General features: G+C 36.1%; 1 protein-coding gene across 1 annotated transcript; it reads right to left on the bottom strand.

The window, feature by feature from the left end:
* Positions 1 to 2,361: 2,361 nt before the first annotated feature.
* LOC139977376 (uncharacterized) lies at positions 2,362 to 16,949 on the bottom strand. The gene is made up of 12 exons (XM_071986678.1): positions 16,825 to 16,949; positions 15,354 to 15,417; positions 14,147 to 14,278; positions 13,415 to 13,431; positions 13,118 to 13,180; positions 10,799 to 12,572; positions 10,373 to 10,429; positions 10,219 to 10,278; positions 9,730 to 9,783; positions 4,988 to 5,029; positions 4,580 to 4,675; positions 2,362 to 2,489 (listed from the first exon to the last, which is right to left on the bottom strand). The coding sequence occupies exons 1-12, from the start codon at positions 16,825 to 16,827 to the stop codon at positions 2,362 to 2,364; spliced, it is 2,490 nt and encodes an 829-aa protein (XP_071842779.1). The 5' UTR covers positions 16,828 to 16,949.
* Positions 16,950 to 17,500: the final 551 nt, after the last annotated feature.

Here is a 17,500-nt window from a genome sequence, read left to right as displayed (position 1 = left end):
GTCGCGTGATTTATTATTTTATGAAATGACCAGACAACAGCTGAGTACCTCAATGGAGAGGAATATTTGTCTGTGGGTACACATCTGTACAAAAGTGAAGAAATAGCGACCAACAAAAAGAGGCTCTTAATATATTGGAATTGCATGCACTGTACCATTTTGGAATGTTTTTTTTTTTTTCTATAAGGTTAGTTGTCTGTTAAAGTGCACATAAAGGGGAGGGTTGCTAAGACGTGCAACACTATATGGGAGGTACTAATTGTCGCTAAATATTAAAATACACATCAATCAAGAATGAAATTGAGTGTACAAAATAGATGACACTAATAAGGTAAAGTTTAGTAAAGTTTATTTTCAGCTCAACATATAACACACGGGCATTTAACATACCATATAACAACCATATAAAATGGGTTTAAATCTTAACTCAAAACAACAACCGAATGTTACTATGGTCAATACCTAAATTTCTGCATACATTTTAGGCAAGAAAAAGAACAGCCAAAACGAACCATTACGCATAAAGGGTTCAAATTTAAAATACACATCAATCAAGAAGGAAACTGAGTGTACTAATTAGATGACACTAATACGGTTAAGTTTTTTTTTTCAGCTCAACATATAACACACGGGCATTTAACATACCATATAACAAAACATATAAAATGGGTTTTAATCTTAACTCAAAACAAGAACCGAATGTTACTATGGTCAATAACTAAAGTTCTGCAAACATTTTAGGCAAGAAAAAGAACAGCCAAAACGAACCATTATGCATATAGTGTTCAATGAGGCCTGTGCTGAAATATTATATTATCAGATGAAACCTTTGTATAAGTTCATATGGAATCAGTGTTGAAGCTTGTGTTAATGCACACAATACTTTTCGATTTACCAATTAAGTTTGAAATAATTAGAATTTAGCATATACGACAATTGAATAGGCATACAACAATTACTCTGTAGCAAAATTTCTATCTGGCAATCAATTAGTATTTATATTTAGCCTGGACTGGACTGAATAACACCAATGAGATATTTTAACTTTATTACGTAAGTTTTGTCAGTACAATACTGAGGCATAGTTAACATACACAGCTACAATTAGGACTGCTATAAAGTTTCTTACAATGGCAAATAAACAGTTGAGACATAAACTTGAAGTCTTGTCTTGTAAAATGTCCCATAGCAGACAGCTGATGCAGCTTCCTAACCTCCACTGGTTCTAAGTTTTAGCTTCTTAAAAGAACTTGCTTAAATAATTCAGACAAGCATGGGTGAAATTGACAAAAAGTAACAATTATGATGAAACAAGCTGGTATAAATCAAAATGGTTTAATAGAGTGCAAACTGTTGCCAGAAAAGATGCTAAAATGTCTCTTTTGTGAGTTACCTCACCATCAAGAAATTTACATATATTTACCTGCCAACATTAAAGAGCATGTAAATATGGTAATTGCCATCTCATTAAAAAGCATTTGTTAGGCACACCCATCAAAAAATATCTCCTATAACCAAAACTAATTAAGCCTTGTAGCAAAACAATCATAAAATGTTGATAGTTTGCATTTCTTTAATGTGTCTACTTATAAGGCACAGTCATATCATGTAATTGGTGCCACTCGTTTCTTTCAATTGTGACATTACTTCTTGTAGCAAAACAATCATAACATGGTGATAGTCTGCATTTCTTTTAAAAAAAAACCTTTCACATCATGTGTATACTTATAAGGCACAGTCACACATTATTCTTGTAGACCATGTAACTGATGCCACTTGTTTCTTTCAATTGTGACATTACTTCAGGTAGCAAAACAATCATAACATGGTGATAGTCTGCATTTCTTTAAAAAAAAACCTTTCACATCATGTGTATACTTATAAGGCACAGTCACACATTATTCTTGTAGACCATGTAACTGATGCCACTTGTTTCTTTCAATTGTGACATTACTTCAGGTAGCAAAACAATCATAACATGGTGATAGTCTGCATTTCTTTAAAAAAAAAACCTTTCACATCATGTGTATACTTATAAGGCACAGTCACACATTATTAATGTAGACCATGTAACTGATGCCACTTATTTCTTTCAATTATGACATTACTTCAGGTAGCAAAACAATCATAACATGGTGATAGTCTGCATTTCTTTAAAAAAAAAACCTTTCACATCATGTGTATACTTATAAGGCACAGTCACACATTATTAATGTAGACCATGTAACTGCTGCCACTTTTTTCTTTCAATTGTGACATTACTTCTTGTAGCAAAACAATCATAACATGGTGATAGTCTGCATTTCTGTAAAAAAAAAAACCTTTCACATCATGTGTATACTTATAAGGCACAGTCACACATTATTCTTGTAGGCCATTTAACCGATGCCACTTGTTTCTTTCATTCATGACCTTAGTTCTTATGGTCAAGCAATCATACGATGTTGATAGTCTGCATTTCTTGAGAAATACTTCCACGTCATGTCTACCTACAAATCAAAGAAAATCCAGAATAAAAACATCTAATGGTTTCATGGTTTCTTGCTGCTGTTCATTAGTTCCATTCATAGGGAAATTTCTAAGAAAGCCCTACTAAAATAACAACAATTCATGCACACAAAATTTTGTTGCCAAAGAAATGCTAAGCCCTGATATCAATTGCAACACACATCAGTGTGTGAAGACAATCTACCAATATCATCCTACCAAGTTTGACAAAATTCCGACTAATGGTAGCCAAGTTATTGCAATTTGGAGTTTTCCACGTTTGACCCTGTGACCTCATTAATATTCATGATATGACCACCAAAATCAAAAGGGTTCATCTGCTCACAATGGGCCACCTACCCACGAAGTATGGTAATCATGGGTCAATTCCTTAGGTTATTGTGCATACAAAGTGTTCATACCCAAATATTGCTAAGCCCGCCCCCTCATTAATATGCATGATAATAATTGCAAAACACATCAGTGTGTGAAGACTATCTACCAATATCATCATACCAAGTTTGACGAAATTCCAACTAATAGTAGCCAAGTTTTTGCAATTTAGAGTTTTCCACGTTTGACCCTGTGACCTCATTAATATTCATGATATGACCACCAAAATCAAAAGGGTTCATCTACTCACAATGGGCCACCTACCCACCAAGTATGGTAATCATGGGTCAATTCCTTAGGTTATTGTGCATACAATCTGTTCATACCCAAATATTGCTAAGCCCGCCCCCTCATTAATATGCATGATAATAATTGCAAAACACATCAGTGTGTGAAGACAATCTACCAATATCATCATACCAAGTTTGACGAAATTCCGACTAATGGTAGCCAAGTTATTGCAATTTGGAGTTTTCCACGTTTGACCCTGTGACCTCAATAATATTCATGATATGACCACCAAAATCAAAAGGCTTCATCTACTCACAATGGGCCACCTACCCACCAAGTATGGTAATCATGGGTCAATTCCTTAGGTTATTGTGCATACAAACTGTTCATACCCAAATATTGCTAAGCCCGCCCCCTCATTAATATGCATGATAATTATTACAACACATATCAGTGTGTGAAGACTGTCTACCAATATCATCATACCAAGTTTGACGAAATTCCAACTAATAGTAGCCAAGTTATTGCAATTTGGAGTTTTTCACGTTTGACCTTGGACCTCATTAATATACATGTTATGAGCGCCAAAATCTATAGGGTTCATCTACTCACCAAATATGGTAATGATTTGTCATGCCCTTGTTGAGTTATCGTGCATACAAGCAAAGCGTCACACAAACACATGTCACGCATAAACGCCACCCTGAAAACATAGGTCATTTGTTTTTAGCAAGGAACCAAACAAGCAGAAAAAATCCCAACTACATTTCTAAAACTATATTTGATATAGAACTAGAGGTTTACTACTAAATGACTGATGAGAAAGTCTGGCACGATCTTGAAAAGTAAATTCTTCGACTTTTCTATGACAATATTAAGTATACAAGATTTCGTGGATTTGGCATGGCACAATAATGTATGAATATTATGTTAATTATGAGCGAATGAGCCTCTAATGTTACAAAGGAACAACTAGTTTCAGCGAGAGAGACCTATTTCATGATAACTTTCTAATGTTTTACATTTTCTCATTTTTCGTTTTATATTTATTTTGAAATTCCATAATTTTCAGTTTGCTTTGACTCCAGAAACCTAAAAAAGTGCAAAGCAACCTGCGTCTCTGCAAGCCAAAAAGAAGAGCAATTGCTAAGAAGTTGAAATATACACCTTTAACTTCAGCATAGCAAGCAGTGCAGTGTGTTACATTAATCTGCAGTTGTCATTTGCTTGGTACTGGTAGGTCATATCAATTGCTTAGAGAAAAATTATATTCTTACAACAATGACATCCTATGTAACAGATACACACCAAAAGTCAACTGTGTTCAGTTAACAAACTTTCACAGAATCAGGCTGCAAATATCATTGATTTACAAGTATGTTTTTATCAATATGGGTGCTTGGATACACCTTCATGATCATATCCATTATATAAACTTTGAATTACAAATGACAGCACAAATACATACCTGGTATGGTTTTATTTTGGGTGCCAGTAATCATTCCTTTGAAGTATTTAAGCACCTGCGCAGTATCCTTTTGATTCCATCTTGTACATTTTCGTCCTGTCGAATGGAGCGTAAATTTGACAAATCTGAGACAAAAATTTAACACTGGAAGATGGTGCCTAGGCAGACTGCTTAGGTGTAACTGCCTCATAAACTATTTCTATCATCTATCCCACATAGGTACATAGTTATTGGCCATGACAGGGGTAAGAAAGCTATCCTCAATGCTTGTTCTTTTTCTGAAACTTGACTGCACACATCAGCTATATGAGGGAAACAGGACTATGTAGCTGCCATACTAACTTATATACATGACTAAACTACAGCTAGCTGTGTTATCATAGACAAGTGATATCATCAATGACCAACCTAATTTTACTTTACCAGCATCATCATGCTTTCGTTTGCATCCTGCATAAAAGAAATGACATTGATAGCATTGTTGAATGAATCGATTACATCAAGCAAACAAAATAATGTGGAACATCTAATGAAAACACACTGTGATTAAGTATCCTCCACTAAATAACATACCATATTCTAAACAGACCAATATTTTTTTTTTCCTCCATTTATTGATAACTTCAGTCAAATTAACAGACTTCATATTTTCATACTATAGATGCTTCAGATTAAATAAACGTCATAACAAAATAACAGTTGTTCTAATAAACAGCACAATTGATCGAACGAGATTAATGGAAAAGAGAATCGCATGTCCTAAAGGCTTGTTTAAGCTGCATAAAGTTAACCTTACTTTTACTACGATATCGATGTTGTGTGTACTTTTTTACACTTATTGTAAACTTAAATTTATAGAAGAAATCCTCTACAACAGGAATACATTTATTCACTTTACATTGAAAGATGAAATGCTTCATATATAAAATAAGAAAATTGTATGGGTGAGCTACATCAACACCGAAACCAAGAAGGATATCCTTCTTGGAGAAGAAGAATTGCTTATTTAATAACATAGCCTCAACCCCTAAAATAAAGGTGGATGTCACACTACACTCCCAGAACAGATGTTCTATACTTTCAATATGCGTATCGCAAAAGGTACAGTTTGGAGAGTCGGATTTTCCGATAGTATGAAGAAGTTTATTGGTCCCAATTATTCTATGTAAAACACTAAACTGAAAATATTGGATTTTTGATTCGGAAACTGTAGCCCAAGGAATACTGTAGAATCTATTCCAATCTTCAGTCGTCAAGTTGTTGAACACATTAGCCCATTTACGGCTGGCGGTAGGTATCTGAGCGACTTTATCTAAATATCGGGAATAAACACACTGGGAAGTAGAGTTGGAATGTAAGACCTTATCCAGCCAAATCTCATTACAATTGGGGAAATTACAATTCTGAACATAACCTCGACGCCACTCCAAAGGAATCGCATTAATTAAACCGGTATAGATAGTGAAAGGAAACATTGGAAGATTAAATTTAGTACGAAAAATGTGGAAGGTTAAGGGTCTCCCGTTTTCGCCGTAAAGATCTCTCACATACTTGACATTAGCTTCATATAAAAACTTATAGAGCACAATTTGGTTGTTGATACGAATGTAAGAATTATTCCACAAAGATTGATTACCGTAGTTATCAGTTGGATTATTAAAAGATATTTCACACCAAGCCTTAATTATCTGACTTACGAAATTATTTGGAATGCTTATATCTCTTTTGTTGCAGTTACACTGAAACAGAAACTGCTTGCCAAGTTTGTAAAGCTCCAAATCAAAGAAAATTTTCCAGGGACCGTGAATATCGTTACAGTAACGTTTGATCCATGTGCACTTAAGGCTATTGATGAAACTATTAATATGAATGACCTTTAGCCCCCCATCTGCTAAACGATTTATCATTGACGATCTCTTTACTTTATCAGAACTACCTCCCCAAATGAAATCGAAAATAATGCTCTCGAGCTCTTTAATAAATCCAATTGGAGGGTTTGGCAAAACCAAGAAAAGGAAAACCAGTTGAGAAAGAGCAAACGTTTTGACAATAATATTTCGACCAATCGGGGTCAGGTCTCTACCAGACCATACCCGGAGGCACTTTTTCAATCTAGACAATCTAGGTTGGTAGTTCAAACGAAAGAGATCGTCTCTATTTTGAGTAAAAGAAACACCCAACATAGTAACAGGACCAGTTGTGACATTCAAAGCTAGATCATTAATACAAGTAGGGAGATTATTAATAAACGAACCCAAAGGCATTATATTACACTTAGAAATATTGATAGCAAGCCCAGAGGCTAATCTAAAATCGTCCAGAACACTGAGGGTTTCCTCAAAGGAATCCCTACTACCATCAAGAAAAAACATAGTGTCGTCTGCGTATTGTGATAATTTAATTACATTATTCCCTACCCTAATACCTTTGATGTTAACGTTTGAAATAACCTTTAAAGCAAGCACTTCCACACAAAGTATAAAGAGATAAGGACTCAAAGGACATCCCTGTCTAACACCCCTCTGGATGTTGAAGAAACCCGTTGAAAAGCCATTATTACACACACATGCATTTCCCCTCTTATAAAACACAATAATCCACTCTCTAAGGCTATTACCAAAGCTAAAGAACGACAGGGTGTAATCAATGAAATTCCATTCCAACTTATCAAAGGCCTTTTCAAAGTCTATAAGAAAGAGTAAGCCAGGAATGTTGTGATTTGACGCATAATCAATAAGATCTAACACAAAACGGATGTTTTCGCCAATGAACTTGCCTTTCATAAACCCAGTTTGATTTGGTCCTATGATTTTATGGATAACACATTTAAGTCTAGCAGCAATTGCTTTAGCCCCGATCTTATAGTCAGTGTTTAAAAGTGTGATTGGGCGATAATTTTTAAGCAGCGTTGAGTCTTTTCCTGGCTTCAGTATGACAGTTATAATACCCCTAGATTGTTCTGCCGTTAAAGCACCCTCCTGAAAACCAGAGTTAAGAGAGTTAATAACCACTTGTCCAATAATATGCCAGAACTTTTTATAAAAATTGGCAGTTAGGCCGTCGCTCCCAGGAGCCTTATCATTCTTCATTGAAGAAAGAGCACTAAAACATTCTTCTAAATCTAAAGGTCCATCGCAAGAACTCGAATCATCTAGGGTCAGCTGGGGGTGATCTAGTTCATTAAAGAAGCTAGAGGGGGAGCAATGGTTAGAAGTATATAATGTCTTATAAAAATCTTTGATATTGATTAGAATATCAGTACTCTCTGAATAACTTTGGCCGTTTTCTCCAATGATCTTACGAATTGTATTATTACTCCTATTTCTCTTTTCTAGATTAAGAAAATACCTTGTATTTTTTTCCTCTTCCTCTACCCATCTTGCACGAGATCTAATAATAGTTCCTTTCAACTTATAATCGTAGAAGGTTAAAAGCTCGGTTTGAGCATTTCTTAGCTTTGCCCGGATATTAGGACATTCATTCTGGAATAGCTGACATTCAAGATCGGATATTTTAGAGAGTAGATCAGTTTCCTTAAGCCTACGCTCTTTGGCCTTATCTTTGGAATACTTCATACTAACCGAACGTATTTTAAATTTAAGCAGTTCCCACTGAATAGTAGAATTAGTATTATTATTTGAGGATAGTTCTGTACTAATCAATTTCGTTATTAGTTCCACAAATACCACATCGTCCAATAAGGAATTGTTGAATTTCCAATAACCTGGCCCTCTCTTAGCAGAATGGATGCTAAACTTGAGATGTACAAACGAATGATCAGACTGAATACCAGGGAAGATTCTGACATTACTAGTAGAGTTAGCAAGGTTACGAGAAACCAGGAAAAAATCAAGTCTACAATGGATACCATGAGTTACATTAGAACTCCAAGTGAAGTGCTTCGAGAGCGGGTTCCTTTCTCTCCAAATGTCAATCAAGTCGTGAAATGTCATCATGGAGATACATTGGTCACGTGCTTTAAAATTTGTCCTATGCTGACCTCCCTTCTTATCCAGGTCTATGTTAAAAACGAAATTAAAATCCCCTCCTACTATAATAGAATCCCCCTGGAAATACTGCAAAGTATTAGAAATCTCTGAGAAAAAATCAGGACTATCAGGATTTGGACCATATAAGCAGACAATGGAAAGTACTTTCTCTTCCAGGATAATGTCCAAGATAATATATCTACCGTAATTATGAATACTTTCTTTTACAATGTTGCCATCAAAGCTATGATTAAATAAAATGCAGACTCCACAACTGTTTGTGGTACCATGTGAAAAAACAATTTTTCCCCCCCATTCCCTACTCCAATATCCCACATCATTTAAGCAACTATGCGTTTCCTGTATAAGGCAAACATCGACTTTACACCTATGTAAATAAGAGAACAACTGTCTACGTTTTTTGGATTGCCTTAGCCCTCTTGCATTAAACGAAATGAAACTTATCTCACCGGCCATGATATTGCAAGAGGGATCCGAACAAAATAGACTTGCAAAAGCTAACGATATGAGACTCAGGCATATCCAATAAACACAATATAAGTGAAGCAGTATGACATATATACATAATTACAATTGTAAGCATCATTATCAAGGAGGATATAAACAGACCAATAGATACTTCCTTTGTGTATGCATGTTTGTGTGTTTTACATGATATAGAGATGTAATGTGAAGCATGGTCCACAATAACATTGAAAAAAACATTATATATGCTCAATATATTCAATTTTTGAGTATCCTTTTTACTAGAATCCTATGTTTCATTTCCATCAGTTGATTCACCGATTAGAGAACTGTCTCATTTTCAAATTAGTTTAGAAACATTCTAATCACCATATCAGAAGGCACGTTTCTGTTCATATAATTCACACTTTTGTCAGGCAACTCTCACCAACACCTTCGTTAACATAATTCATATTAGAAGTTACAATTAAATGAACAGCAATATGTAAAGTTTTTTATCTCGCACTGATTTCAATTAGATAATAAAATTAAATTTCTATTCAGTAAGCATCATACATAATCTACACAGTAAATGCACGTTGAAAGTATATTTTTCTTCATGGAGTAACATTACAAATTTGAGAAATGCTCTCGTTTTAATGCACGGACACTTTAGGTTAAAGAAAATTTGATTACCTCGTTGAACGTGGTACTCTGCTTCAGAGCTTAAAATGGTGCCTGCCTGACTGTCTGTAGTGCAAGAATATTACAAACATATCAACATTAAATCATTAGAACAAAATTTATTCTTGTGTTGTAACAACAACAACATGCCCGTGACTCAGACTAAAAGTTTGAATTTCTGGACTAAGTTTAATTTACTTGACATGAGTCTCAACTGAAGTAGACATGACTTAAATGGACACTCTACCATTGAGCGCTATTGAGTTTTTTACAGTAATGTGCGCTTTACCAAGTGTTACCACCTTAACCTTACCTCATGTAACTTATAACAAAACTGTTTATTTTTCTACAATAAAATGCTGCAAGGCATTCTTGAAATCTGATAACAAATCCAAACCACACACATATAGGCTTAAACTAATAAATAAATTGCAATAAAAAAGTGCTATCAATTTAAAAATATTCATTACAAAAAAGATTCAACATGATTTTGTACAATACCTGAACTGCTGCTCTCTGCACCATCGGAAGAGTACTCATCATTTTGAGTGGATGGATTTGCTGTGTAGATAAGAAAACTACATTGTAAAACTACTAAAAAAGCAAGTTAGATATTTTTCTAAAAACTCAATTAAATACCCTAGTAGGAAAATACCTGAGCTGTTCTCTGCACCATCGGAAGAGTACTCATCATTTTGCGTGGATGGATTTGCTGTGTAAATAAGAAAAATACATTGTAAAAGTACTAAAACAAGTAAGTTAGATATTTTTCTAAAAACTCAATTAATACCCTAGTAGGAAAATAAGTTCATATCTATGTGCTGTGACACTCCTGCTAAAATTTCATATTTCCACACCCAAGCATACCAAAATGATGAGTGAGGTACATCACTTACAATCCAGTGATGACTGGACCAGTATGCTCAAATTACTGGTGGGTTGTATTTAATTGCTTAAGTGCCCTCACAGGTTTTACAGCCATCCCTGATGCCTAGTTCTAATTTGTCAAGGAATGGTCATGTTGATGAGTTTTACCCAGAGCTGTCTGCCCAAGGTATATGCATGGTGCCCAGTTTCTCACCTTTATCAATTTGTTGCAGTTGCTTCCCTACTCTCACAACCTCCATTATTGCAGCAGGTGCTTGATAAATGTTTTCATTTATGTCTGCACTGTGTCCCATATGCTTAAAAAAGAGTGCTCTCTCCTTTTCAGGAATTTCAAGTGATGCATAGATGGTGCTAATTCTGTGCCTATTTTTGGTGGCTGTAAGATTTGATGTGCTGTCAATGCCTGCGTCATCACAAACACCATTAAGGGCGTGCCATCCACTCACATGATTGTTGGATCCTTGTGTGCATGCGTATGGGTTGCATTGTCTTATGCATGCTGTGCTTCTGGTTTCCTTGCTAGTGAGTGTTTCCATGGGCTTAATACAATCATCAGGGAACAATACTGGAACCAAGTGGTTGTTACCTTTGCCAGATTGGTATGTGACTTTGAGCTCATTAAGGAGATGTTTCGCTACAGGATCCTGAATAGCCTCTGCCTTTTGCTTATCAATCCAAGCATTACAACTGGCCTGTCTCCACTCATCCAATGACAAACGACTGGGCTCACCACCTCTTCTTGCATTGAAGAGTGTTAATCTTGTGACAGTTAGATCCCGTAATTTCTTAAAGTTGTGTGAATCCCAGATGATAAAGTCATCATTCATCATTGAGTTCAATGTTGCCACAGTATAACTTCGAAGTTTGTTGATGTCTTCTTCCAATCGAAGTGCCGCAGGTTTTCTCAAGTTCTTTTGGCGGTTCATATTTATTTGATATGAAGCATCTCCAAACAGAAAGTTCTGATTTAGCTCTAGAACAGAGACAAACCTGTCTATGTCAGCTGCTGCAATGTCATTCTCTTCTACAAGATGTGTTGCTTTGATCACCTTTGAGGCCTTCTTTAGAAGATAATAGATACCAAGTTTTAATCCTGACTTGATACTGGCTTTCTCTTTGTTTAGTGTGTAAGCATTAATTGCTTCACTCAGGATGCTGAAGTTCTTTCGATCAAACATATCCCTTGATGTACCAGTTTCCAGAGTAAAATGTGAAGCATGGATAGTCTTTTGCTCCTTGAAGTGCAGATAAAGTGAGGCAAGTCTCCTCATGTCACTCATTACAGACTTACGAACCTCCGTTTTCTTGTTTTCCTTGGCTCGTCCCTTATCCCATAGTCTTTTGCCAACATTCAGGATCACAGGGTCCTCTCTGCAAATAGAACCAACTTCATCGCCTCGGAATTTGTATAAAATGTTTACACTAAACTCGGACAAAAGTTTGTTTTGGTTTGTTGTTTCAGACATTAGTAATGACACAGGTATTGTACATGCTTCTTCACAGCTATCACCTTGACACTTTATCTTATGTCTGGAGAAACACTTTTTGACATAGAAACCTTTGCATAGTCCACACATGACAAGGGGTTGATTGGATGCAGTGTTTCTCTCTCTCTCAAACACTGGTGTTCTGCTTTTCATCTTTTCTTTGTTTACCATCAGGATCCCCTCCTTCCTCATCTTTGAAAAGGCTTCATCCATTTCCTTCTTTGGAAGCTTCAATGCTGCAGCAACTTGTGGAATGTGTCTATGGATAGTTCCAATGTGTCTTGCCAGTTTCTCACTGTAGGATTTAGAGCAAAATGGGCATGTTCTTCTTGGTTTTTTGTAGTTTCCTTCTCTTAGGTAACGTAGATTTGCAAGTCGTTGCAACACCCCATTGCTATCAGAACAATCCTCATCAGAGTCCTCACTATCTGAAACATAGTCACGCAATTTTCGTCTACCGCATCGCATATTCTGTTGTGGCTGTATAAAATAGAATACAGGATACTTCAAAGTGTAGATAGATAAAATCTATAACAGGGCATTATACTAATAAAAATATTACAAATGTAGACAAATTTATTGACACAAGGTTCAAATTTATTAATGTTTATACAAACTTGAAGCTTCCAAAAATCATGGACCAATTTGACAATAAGCATTCCAGATTGAATACCAACTAAATATTCATCAAAGTGACTACCTTTGTAGTAATCTGATATCACATCGTGCCATTCGGCTCATGCCAGCTCTTCATTTTCAGACAAACCAAATGTTTTACACAACCAAAGTTTGTTAAACTTCAAACATATCTTCATATACAAAGATTCTGCATGTTTCCGATACACACACTTTGAAATAAACTGAAAGCCTCAAAGGGACCCTACCTACCAATTTAGATCATTAGAGAAAGGTGGTGTCTACAAGGAAGTGGCAAAATTTACCAATGAAGTGTTCAAGTGAAAATGTTAGGAAGTGTTTTGGTAACTATTGCTTTGCCAATGATATAGTCGACCTCACAAACTTACAGGCTGATCATCATCTAGGCAATACGGTGGATCATTTACATCATCATCATCATCATCATCATCATCATCATCATCATCATCATCATCATCATCATCATCATCATCATCATCATCATCATCATCATCATCATCATCATCATCATCATCATCATCATCATCATCATCATCATCATCATCATCATCATCATCATCATCATCATCATCATCATCATCATCATCATCATCATCATCATCATCATCATCATCATCATCATCATCATCATCATCATCATCATCATCATCATCATCATCATCATCGCTTTCATCAGAATCCTTAGCATAAAGCAAAAGAAAGCATGTATATGAATGTCATATTCAATTGAGGATTGCAGCTTTGGATCATTTACTGTCTATGCAATTGCACAGGCCTGTAAACAAACTTTGCAATAATTACAAAGCCTGATTTAATATACAATAGCCTGTTACTATAGCATTATTATGTAGTGGATGGGAAAAACTGAAATCGTTCTGTATGGTCTGGGTGGTCACATATATATATATATATATGCACGTTTAGACTCTACACCCATGTCCTATGACACTATGTATACTTTTGTCAAAGATATTTTGGCTGTACCATTTAATTTATTACAGGAAACGCCACTGGTACAGACTTTCTGAATTTTTTTACTGCAGTATGTATTTATTGTCTCCCAAATTTATCATTTTTCAAATCCACAAACAAGAGAAAGACCAAAAGAAAACTCTGGCTAGTTTCGACATTTTTTAATATTAAAGGTTTCAATCGACTTTCATACTGCAATACAAGAAATACACTGCAATATACGTGCAGTGCGGTGCAGTATCCTGTGTGCAACAGTGCAAAAACTGATAAAGAAAGTAGTATGATGAAAAATCATAACCCACGTAGGTTGTATATGATGTAATATATCAATATCGTGCAAAGGAATATCACCAAACAGCAACCAAAAAACTAGATGGGAGTGGGGGCAGGGGGAGAGGCGGGGATGTGGACATATATGCTTATCTGATGCCCTGGGGCTGGTTGTTGTGCCGAATACCCTGGGGCTGGCTGTTGTGCTTGAGGTAATTGCCCCATTTGTGGATATCCCTGTTGCAAGAGAGGAGGGTAAGCCGTGCCCTCGGTATAAGGAGGTGAATCTGTAATCACAAGAGGAGAAAAGGGTTGTAACGGGTGTAAAAAATGAATGCAGAATAAAAACATGTTGCTGGGTAGAAGTTATGCGGACAATGTTGACGATGACAATGCAATGTAGACATCGTTGAGTTGAATTTACTTGGTTAGAACTCCTGTCTAAGTCGGAAAGCTCGATCGCAGTAAGACCACCTATGACCACACTATCAAACGATATCTGTATCAAAAATCAAAACACCACAAATATCGACGACGAAGAAACGATACCAAAATTGACCACCTACAGATTCTAACAGAAAATCTGACTTGATAAAATTTATACACACCATGGAGAAAGAGTTGAGCGAAAACACGTTTCCGAACCAGAGTGACCTCATGATAACGAGTCATATGCTCTACCAACTGTACTATCCAGACCATAGTTGGTGGTGATCCCTTTACCTGCTAGGCTAGGGATGAGGTTGTGGGGTGGGGGGGGGGGCAGTCAGAAGCAACACTACCGTGTAACCATGGATGACACCTCAATTTCATTTAAAACTTTAATCACAAAGCCATGTTAGGAATTTTCACAGAACGCCTTGACTACCTGTGTTTATGTACAGGGATGTGCTCAGGAATATTTGAGTGCCGGACGGGTTTGCAAGGTTGTGTGATCCACGTCCTGGAGGAAGGGTCTAAGTGGTGGGGTGTCCCCCTCCCATTTGGAAAATCTTTGCAAGTATACTCAGATGGCAAATGGTGCTATCTTTTTCCGATTCTGGAGCTAACTTCTGTCCCAACTGTTCTCCCATTTGTTGGTAAATTTGGTAAAGCTGTGATATTAATCATCAAGAATAGTGCCAGGCAGAAATGTTTACAATTCTCTTTGTACTTGGAGGGATTTAGAACTGCCGTGCACGGCCAACACATGCCTTCCCGCCGCAGCCTGGCGTGAGCATATCACTGAACGTAATAAATCAGTAACAAAGAAAAAACTGGCAAAAATTATATATGATTCTGCATTCCAACTGGCATCTCTGAGCAACAGAAATGATTCCATAGGTTACTGTTAAATGAATGAGTGGTAGCTTTATGTAATACCTGCTTTTTCGCCATTGGGATATGGTGGAGGAGCATCTATTGGAGCACCCATGTTTGCAGTTTTCTGAAGTAAAAAAATATCATCAGAATTGGAACTTAATCAAACCCTAACCCTAACCCTGTACTGAACAAAACTAGGCGGAGAGGCCTGTCTCCAGAAACATGCTTTTTAACTGTAAATTCTTGTGATATTTTCCTCTTTGTTTTTGTCCTTTTTATACTAACTCCTAACAATAGAAAGATTACCCTGTCATTGTCAATCAGTGAAATTTTCATGTCAGGTGAAGGTAATTATACATAGACTAGACAGACTTTGTCCTCTTGTGAGTACTCACACACACATTAACAGGTTATAGCATAGAAACAGAAGAGAAATTGAACTGTGTCTTTCACATTCTCATTTTGAACGCTCTATTATTGCATCACAAGTTACCCCTGCTCTGACCGTGTGGCACATAGTCATTTTTGCATATTTAAAAGCCTGTCACATCAGCAAAGCTTACACATATAACTGGACCAGGCCAGGCATAATATTGCACTTTGTAGACTACTTTAGTTGAATTAATCATTTGCCAAGGCCTAACATAACACATACATAAATATGGTTGGAAACTAAATTTACATTCTTATGGTATATACTTTGAAAAACTTTGAAAGTGTTTAGTTTGATAAATTTAACTTATAATGTGAACTATTATCACTGTAATGCTGAATTCAAGTAGCAAAACCCTCATCATCACTGTTGAGATCAGCTATTATTTCAGCAAGTGCCTCCTCTATACACTACTTGCAGCAACAAGCCATGTCCAATTGTAAAATTCTCCAAAAATATCAGTGAAACTGCATGTATAGCATAGATTTCTGCGGAATTGCATCCTTTACTCTAATATAAACATTTCAGAAATGAAAACAGCATGGGACGGGGTGTTACAAACTAATACATTGAACACACCATTCCTCTAAGGCGGATATATCCACCTGCAACACTGAGTGCACAATCTCATTTGGTTGATTTATTCATCTGGAGCAATGTAAGGATTAATTTATATATACATTTAAAACTAACAACTGTAGTCCTTTGTTTTTATGTATAGAGATGATTCTACATAAGGCCATTAATTTGAGAAAATATAAATTATTCCTTAAGTGATTGTGCTATTTGCTGTTTTACATATATACTTGTTGTAAAATCTAAATGCAGCTAAATCTCAATAATAATCTTCAAAATTAGGGACTGGGCAGTAAGGTAGGTGTTACACATTTTGGGTCGGCCTATATGTTCTTTTGTGCTGTCACAGCGGCACTCTGAAGTAGGATATCACATAACTGTACAAATTTCACATTACAATACTGTGTACAGTATGACACAACCCTTTCAATTGAAAACTGTTTTCTTATAGTAGATATAGGTTGAACAAATATGCATAATTTGTATGGTAAAAAACAAAGAATAATTCTGAAAGTTCCTTACCATGGATGCATAAGTAGTATAAATGATATGTAAATCAGTGCAGCTGCGATGCCAGTTAGTGCTAATATAAGTGAAACGACTGTCCAGTCCACATCACATTCACAAGTCATTATGGGCTGTAGTATAAAAATGATAAAGCACTTATATAAATGCAGGAAAATATACCTATTCTAAAACTGTTTCACTGTTACATAACCTCTATTTATATATAATAATGAGCATCAAAGCTCCTTTATTTGTCACTTCTTTGAGATTGAGGATAAACAGTTTTGTATTTGCCACTACATATAGTAGGCCTACGCATGTGTATATAACAGTAAGGTTCAGTATATGAAAAACAGTGTCATATTAACAAACATGATTGGTATGCTACGATGCAGTTCGCCTTACATAGACTTCTTCAGGGAGCGGGTGGTGGGAGGGGGGGGGGGGGAATACCTTGCTTGAAAATGGATGAAAAGACATTTCTGTACACAACACACTTTGACAAGTGACAACAATTTTGTTTGTTATTACTTTGGTATCCAACACAGGGTCTAAGTAGATACAACAGGCAATCTCCAAAGTGCTTCCTATACAAGTCCCTTAGAGCAGAGCCAAAGTCATAGTGAAAGTGGCTTTATCTTACCATAACTGCTAACCTTATTTAAAGGGCATAATCAGTCGACCCCTGAGC

Source organism: Apostichopus japonicus, chromosome 12, assembly GCF_037975245.1.
Source record: "Apostichopus japonicus isolate 1M-3 chromosome 12, ASM3797524v1, whole genome shotgun sequence".
Classification (NCBI taxonomy): Eukaryota; Metazoa; Echinodermata; class Holothuroidea; order Aspidochirotida; family Stichopodidae; genus Apostichopus; species Apostichopus japonicus.
Note: the sequence above shows the minus strand (reverse complement) of the source record. Positions and strands in the feature narration are given on the sequence as shown.